This window comes from Molossus molossus, unplaced genomic scaffold (assembly GCF_014108415.1).
Source record: "Molossus molossus isolate mMolMol1 unplaced genomic scaffold, mMolMol1.p scaffold_m16_p_14, whole genome shotgun sequence".
In the NCBI taxonomy this organism is placed as follows: domain Eukaryota; kingdom Metazoa; phylum Chordata; class Mammalia; order Chiroptera; family Molossidae; genus Molossus; species Molossus molossus.
This window is the reverse complement of record NW_023425349.1, coordinates 21,962,131-21,969,311: the sequence shown is the minus strand read 5'-3', so window position 1 is coordinate 21,969,311 and position 7,181 is coordinate 21,962,131. Positions and strand designations below refer to the sequence as shown.

Here is a 7,181-nt window from a genome sequence, read left to right as displayed (position 1 = left end):
AAGGAAGAGGGAATGAAGGGAGGGAGGGAGGGAGGGAGGGAGGAAGGAAGGAAGGAAGGAAGGAAGGAAGGAAGGAAGGAAGGAAGGAAGGAAGGAAGGGAAGGAGATAAACCTGTGATGAAACTGGAATGTGCAGTCTTGGTGAGAGGTGAGAGGTGACCAACCCTTCCTAAAGACCCCTCAAATACACAAAATCGCTGGTGCATTATTCGGCCCCTCTTTACCCACGGTGACCATCCTTTGGGAAGCTCAAGCTGAAAAGGTGTGGTCAATACACGCGAATGTGGGGACTTGTAAGTGAGCGGGCCTCCAGGCAGAGCAGCCAGAAAAAGGCTCATCTTCTCCAGAACATGCAGGAAATCATCAGAAGACATTGGGAACGAGACTGTCCACATCCGTGGACTCCAGGGCAAAGGCATTCCGTTGGCCAGGATCCCTGTCTTCAAAGTCGCCTGGTTCCGGGACTGAGCAGATCCCCACTGGCTCTCCCCAAGGAATGGGCGTCCAGGGCTCCATAGCAGTATCTTCCTTACGAACAGAACGGGGCGCACTGAACAGACAGCACTTTCACCCCGAATTGTGAGCCATTGGTCTGGTCAATCTCTTCTTTGTTGAAGGACGAGACCATGTGCCCCTGGGAAGTTCATTTCCCACAATTCCTACAATTGAGTTGGTCCAGTTCTGCTCATAACTAGAGGCTGTCACTGTGGCTCTGTCTCCTGAGTTCTTCAATGACACCATACATGGCCTCAAGGCTGGGACATCTGACCGAGTAGAGAGCCTCAGGCTGGGCCGTATAAGCCCAGGTTCCTGGCAGCTTGGGAGATCCTAGGAGTTTTCCTCTGGGGAAATGGATAGTGAGCTGGTTTTCCAGACCTGCGTGGGCTCTTCACGGGAGAAGGGCACTGAACGCCATTGTTTAAGCCGCACCCCCCTGCCTTTGTTTGGGGCTTGCCCCCCTGGCATTCCTGCTGGGCTGCCTCTGGGACCATGGTCCCTTGCTGAGTCACTTGCTTATTTTCAAACAAGCCTGAGTCTCTTTCCTGAGGAAGCCTTTGCTCCGCCCCTGTGAACTTGCCCTTGTGTTTTGCTTGAGGACTGGTTTCCTGGGGGGAGGTCTGGACGGAGCAGTGCATCTGTAGGTGCGTGTGCCACGGAGACCTGGGGACCTTCAGACAGCCTCTGTCCGCCTCCGCCAGCATCCCTGCCGCCTCGGGGCCCACTGCGCTCTGGGGCGGTGCACGCCTCCTCTCCTTGTTAATCCAAACTGCACTGACCATGGACTCAGCAGGAGCAGGTGCGTTCCCCCCTGAGAAAGCAAAGCACAAACAGGGTCACCACTGGAAAGATACGTGGGCAGCTCTCGTCAAAGAAGGAGATGCCCCAAACGCCACAGAGGCCAGGTGCCCAGTGCATTGCGTGTGTGTGAACACATCTACATGGATACATACATGATCCTGCTCACACACGTGCACTCCCTCCCAACTTCACACACTCACATACTCACGTCCGTGCAAGCGGCCTCTCTCTTTTTTTTTTCTCACGCACACAATCATTCATTTATTCAACAAATATTTACTGAACACTTATTATGTGCCAGGCTTATTATTTGTTCTAGGTCCTGGGTATACAGAAGTGAACACTGAGACAAAATCCATATCTTCATGATGTGCTCTAGTGGGCTGGAAAAACAATACGACAATGAATGTAATAAACTTCAGGGAGGTAGCCAACGCTATGGAGAAAGACTCAGGCATGAGAGAATTTAAAAAAAGGCCTCCGTGTTCGCCTGCACCGAGGCAGCGAGCCCTGGGAAGAGCCAAGGAACTAGCATTCTGGGCTGAATATCAGGGAACAAAGGCACATACGTGGTCACCCGCACCAGGACTCACATACCCTCACAGGTGGAAAAGACTTAACTTACAGGCTGTGTGTTCTGGGATTCTGATAATGGCTTTCCCACCCGAGGTGAGGAGGGAGGAACTGTGTTTTTTGTTTGTTTGTTTTGTTTTGTTTTTCATCCTCACCCGAGGACATTTTTTTTTGCATTTATTTTCAGATAGAGTGGGAGGGAGAGAGAGAGACATCAATGTGAGAGAGACACATCGACTGGTCGCCACCCATACAACCCCAACCAGGGCCGGGGACAAACCGCAATGGAGGTACGTGCCCTTAGCGGGGACCGAACCCGGGACTCTCTGGTTCACGGGCCAACGCTCCAACCGCTGAGCCAAACCGGTCAGGGCAGAACTGTGTTCTAAAGCAGCTCCCTTGGGAGGACTGGTCCTTATCCTTCGATTCCAGACTCTGTTCTGGGAACACATTGCAGCGCCCACTGCTTCCCTGAACCGGCTTCAGGGATGAGGATGCAGACCAACGTCTTGCTTCTTCAGGGCCATATTTTTACCACCTTGTCGGTGGTGGCAGTTGACTGTCACCTTCCGGTGGCAGTGAGGGCTGTGGGAATGGATGTCTGAAAGGCAGATTCCTATAGGAAGCAGGTCTTTGCCCAGCCTGGAGTTCCCTGTGAGGTGTCGGTGAAGCTCCCTTGAGCGCTCCAGCATTTTTCACCTGCAGCAGGTCCTGCAGGTGACAACGTGTGTGGCAGGAGTGGAGAGAGAGTATTGGGGAAGTAGAGTCAGAAGGAAGCCCCTGAGCTAGGGTCCTGGAATCCAGGAGAAACAAAGGAGCCACGCAGCCATCTCTGCCAAGTTCCTGTGCTGCGAACACTAACTCCAGTGGGAAGACTGAAGGCTGGTTCCTGCTTCATACCCACGCTACCCTCTCCTTAGTGTCACAAACATGGAAACCTTTACAAATATTCAAAATGATCTGTGCTTATTGGGGAACAGAGGAAGCGGGGGGGGTGATGCTTCCTTAATTCTCCATCCTTGGCTCAATTTGCCAGAAGGTATCCATTGGGGAAGAAGCATTCTGAGCTCCTCCTTGATTTCTCTCTTCCGCTGGGATGAAGGGGTGGGGAATGGAGACCCGAAAAGAAGAGTTGCCTAACGGTTGCTGGGAATGTCACATGAAATGTATGGTAAGCCACCAGCCCAGGCATGAGTTCTCATCCCCAGTCCCTTCTCCATGAGATGTCACATACCACCTGGATGTGGCAAAATCATAGGCCTTTTGGACACCAACCATGGGTACAGGGGCACCCTGGATCCCAGCTCAGGCTCCATGGTACCAACATAAAGGTATGTTGCTCAGGGCAGCCGAATTTCTAGCATCTAAATCCATCCCATAATGCTAAGACAGGATAAAGAAAGCCAACTCAAGGGTTCTTCCTTCCATTAATCAACCCCCAGAAAAACTCCCTTCCAAATACAACCCAATGTCTTGAGACACTGACATCTGGTCCCAGCAGGAGTCGATCTCAGCGGTCACTCTACCCTCCTGGGCCCCTGTGCTTTTCACACAGAGGATCACTGTCTTCTAAACGCCCTCTGCTTGCTTGGCTCCACGACGTTAACATCTGCTGAGATCTGCAGCTGATCTCTAGCAATTCTCCATCTTCCCAAGCGGAACTCTATTCCCGTTAAACCACCACTGTCTGCTTCCCCTCCTCCCTGCTCCTGGCAACCACCCTCCTACTTTCTGTCGCTACGACTGTGACTACTCCAGGCAGCTCGTGTAAGTGGACTCGCACAGTATCTGTCGTTTTGTGACTGGCTTATTTCACATAGCATAACATTTTCATGATATTCCTTTTTTCTTTTTTTGGTACATGCCCTTAGCAGGAACCGAACCCGGGACTCTCTGGTCCGCAGGCCAATGCTCCAACCGCTGAACCAAACTGGCCAGGGCTTAGCATAACATTTTCAAAGTCCAGCCCTGGTTAACCAAAGTCCAGCATGTGTTGGAGTTTCCTTCCTTTTTTTTTTTTTTTATCCTCACCAGAACACATTTTTCCATTTTTTGTTCAGATAGAATGGGAAGGAGAGAGAGGGAGAGAGAGAGAGAAACACTGATGTGCAAGGGACACATCGAGTGGCTGCCTCCAGCTGACCCAACCAGGGCCGGAGACAAACTGCAACCGAGGTACATGCCCTTAGTGGGAACCGAACCCGGGTCTCTCTGGACCACAGGCTGACGCTCTAACCACTGAGCCAAACCGGCCAGGGCTCCTTCCTTTCTAAGGCTATAATATTCCTCTCTGACCACTTTACTAGTTGTCTCCACTTGCTTCTCTTCCTTGGCTTGTCCCTTAAATACTTGGATATTCCAGAACTCTAAGTTTCATCCCAGACTCTTATCAATGTACACACTGACCTGCTACAATTTTTCCTATGCCCACAGCTTCAACTACAACCCAAATCTACATCCCCAGCCCAATTTTTTCCCCCAAGATCCAGGCTGGTTGGAAGTTCTATAGACAACTATCTCAAAGGCAGCATATTCATGAAGAAGTTTTTCTCTTTCTACCTCAGAGAATGGTTTTTCTTCCGGTTTTCCTATCTCAGTGAATGGCACTGCCATGAACCCTGATGCTGAAATACAGGCAAGATTGCTTTTTCCTCTCCCTAGCATCATTTTTACCTTATTTTGTAAATTTACCCAACTTCTCCCTGGAGCCCGGAGCTCTGAGTTATAGAATGCAGGCGCGAGGGCCAGCTGGGAGGGGTTGGACAGGGGATGGTGAATTCCACGGGGCACGTTGAGTTTAAGCTGTTGGAACATGGACTTGTGAGTCTGAACTGCAGGTGGGTTCAGCATGGTGCTTTCATTTGAGTGGTTTAATTTAATAAATGTCTGATGAATGAATGAATGAATGAATGAATGAGTGAATGAATGAACACCCTTGAGGATAAAATAGGGCTTTAGAAACCTTTCAGCTTAAGCCCTGCAGAGAGGGGGTGATTTAGCTGTGGCTGGCATGAGCCCAAGGGATGGGAGACAGTCGCCTTCAGTTTAGAAGTGTCCCTTTTGTCTGCAACAGGCAACACACTTCCTATCCAGGATGATGAGGTCTTTCTGGCTCCTGATTTCTTTCCAGCCTGGCCTACTGCTGGGTGGGTCACTTAAGGGTCCTGAACAGTACAAATAGCCATAGAAACTCCCAGGTACAGCTTTGACCTTTCAGGGACCTTCCCACCTCCTTTGACCTGTTCCTCGGTGAGAGGTCAGAGGGCTGGGGTTTGACAATCGCTTGATTTCTGAGCCCTGTGCTCCTAACTTCCTCCTGCAATAAAATCTGAGTTCTCAAAGGGAACAGGCTTCTCCCCTGGAAGAGGGGGCTTCTGTGTCTCTCTGCACCTCCGTGGCTGCTGTCTGAGGCTGTGATGGGCAAGCTCCCGATCCAGGGCTCCTCCTGGGACCCTGAGCCCTGCACTTTCTCTGGCCAGTGCCCAGGCTGTCCTGGGTGCCATGTCTTCTCTCTCCACTGAGCCAGTTTCTTGGGTTTGCAAGAGGAGTCTGGGTGAGACCCAGCCGGGAAGCAGAGCTCCGTCCTTCCCACCTGGCCTAGCAGGGGGCCAAGCCTGGCTCAGCAGGCAGACCAGTCCAGCAAGATCAGCACATGAGAGCAGAGTCCAGGGAACAGCAGGCTGCCAGCCAGAAGCCTGGTTGAGGCCCCTGGCTCCGCTGGCAGGGGGACTGAGCCTCGCAGAGCTGCGCCTGCACAAGTCTCCCGGCTCAGGCTCTGACTCCTGGCGGCCTGCATTCCTGCTCTTCCCCACCAGGGGGGCCTGCAGAGCCCTGGCCCTGCCCTGCCTGGGGCTCGGGACCCCCACCCACCCCATCCACCCGCCGCATCTACCCACCCCCAGCCAGGCCCTCCCCGCCTCCAGGGCTGCTCGCAGCACCTCCAGCTCTACCTTTGGGAAGCACCACGAGGTGGGCCCTCTGCTGCTGCCTCGAGCCTTCGTACTGGGCTCGCAGGAGCTGGATGCTGAGTGGGGGCCCTTTCCCCAGGGCCTGCGCCCCGGAGCCCTCAGCCATGAAGCAAGACCCCAGCTGCCAGAAATGGGCAGGGCACCGGCCGGGGCAGGGACAGAGCAACCCTTTCATCTGGATCCGGGAGAAAAGCAAACACCGATGGGCGGGGCAGGAGGGGGAGGAGTGGGAGGCGGTGGGGCTGAAGCGGGTGGGGAGGGCGGGAGGGGGAGGGTGGAAAGGGGTGGGGGAGAAAGATGACCCGGAGGAAAGGGAGGGACAGGGAGCTACTGGGCACTGGGGGGGAAGAACAGTGGAACAAGCAAAGTGGGGGGAAATGCAGGGCCAAGTGGAAAGGTGGGGGAAGGAGTAAAGCTAAGGGGGTGGGAGAAAGTCCAGTGGGCGGCCATGGGGTGGGAATGTGGGGGAAGGAGAAGTTGGGGAGAAGGGAAATCTGAGCAGAGCAGGGAAGGAAGGGGTATGCGCAGAGGGGAGGAGGGCGTGGAGGAAGAGGTGATAGTGGGGGTTAACTGAGAAGAGAGGGAGGTCGGTGGGGGCAGCAGGAGGAAGAAGGGGGCACAGCGGTGAGGGCAGGAGTAGGGGATGAAGAGAAAGGCGAGCACAGCTGGGGCCCGAGGGGGCTGCGTATTCCAGTCCTCCGCTGCTTGATCCTAAGGGTTAGAACCCGGTTCTGAGCGCCACTGCGGGTCTCCCGTCTGCTGGCAGAGAGGGAGGGAGGCTGGCAATGCCAAGTGCCCGCTGGGCTCACCCCTCTTGGACTGGAACCTGGACAACGCGCATCAGCAAACCTGTCGGGTCGGTTTGCGGTTGGAAAGGAACACCCTCTGCAGCCTCACCCTCTGCAGCCTTGGTGCCTCGAGAGTGTGCCCGCTGCAGCCACGTCCTAGGGAAGCCCAGTAGCAAGGATGTCCCCTAGGTGCCCACTCACTCAGGAGAAAGCCCGGCCCCACTCTGTCCTCTGTCTCGGAGACAGAGCCCAGGGGAGCCCAGGCCTCTGGCCAGCCCCACCCCCTTGTCAATCCCTGCAGCCTCTGTGGCCCCAGCTCTCTGGTAGGTGTTTATCTTGCCCCCAGCTAGGGGCGCCCTCCCCGTGCCTGCCAGCCCCACCCGCTCTGTGTACCCTCGGAACCTTAGACATTCTGCATTTTGCACCAGCTTTGAAGGTATCCTTGCTCCACTGGACAATGAAGTCCCTTCCTATCTTCTAGCATGGGCCTAACAGCGTCTCCAAAACCCAACATACCTACAGAGGCAACAGACACAGGGTGGAGACTGAACTT

General features: G+C 54.2%; 1 protein-coding gene across 1 annotated transcript; it reads right to left on the bottom strand.

The window, feature by feature from the left end:
• Positions 1 to 679: 679 nt before the first annotated feature.
• Positions 680 to 6,015, bottom strand: CUNH9orf152 (chromosome unknown C9orf152 homolog). The gene is made up of 2 exons (XM_036262101.1): positions 5,823 to 6,015; positions 680 to 1,309 (listed from the first exon to the last, which is right to left on the bottom strand). Exons 1-2 carry the CDS (start codon positions 6,013 to 6,015, stop codon positions 783 to 785), a joined length of 720 nt encoding a protein of 239 aa, XP_036117994.1. The 3' UTR covers positions 680 to 782.
• Positions 6,016 to 7,181: the final 1,166 nt, after the last annotated feature.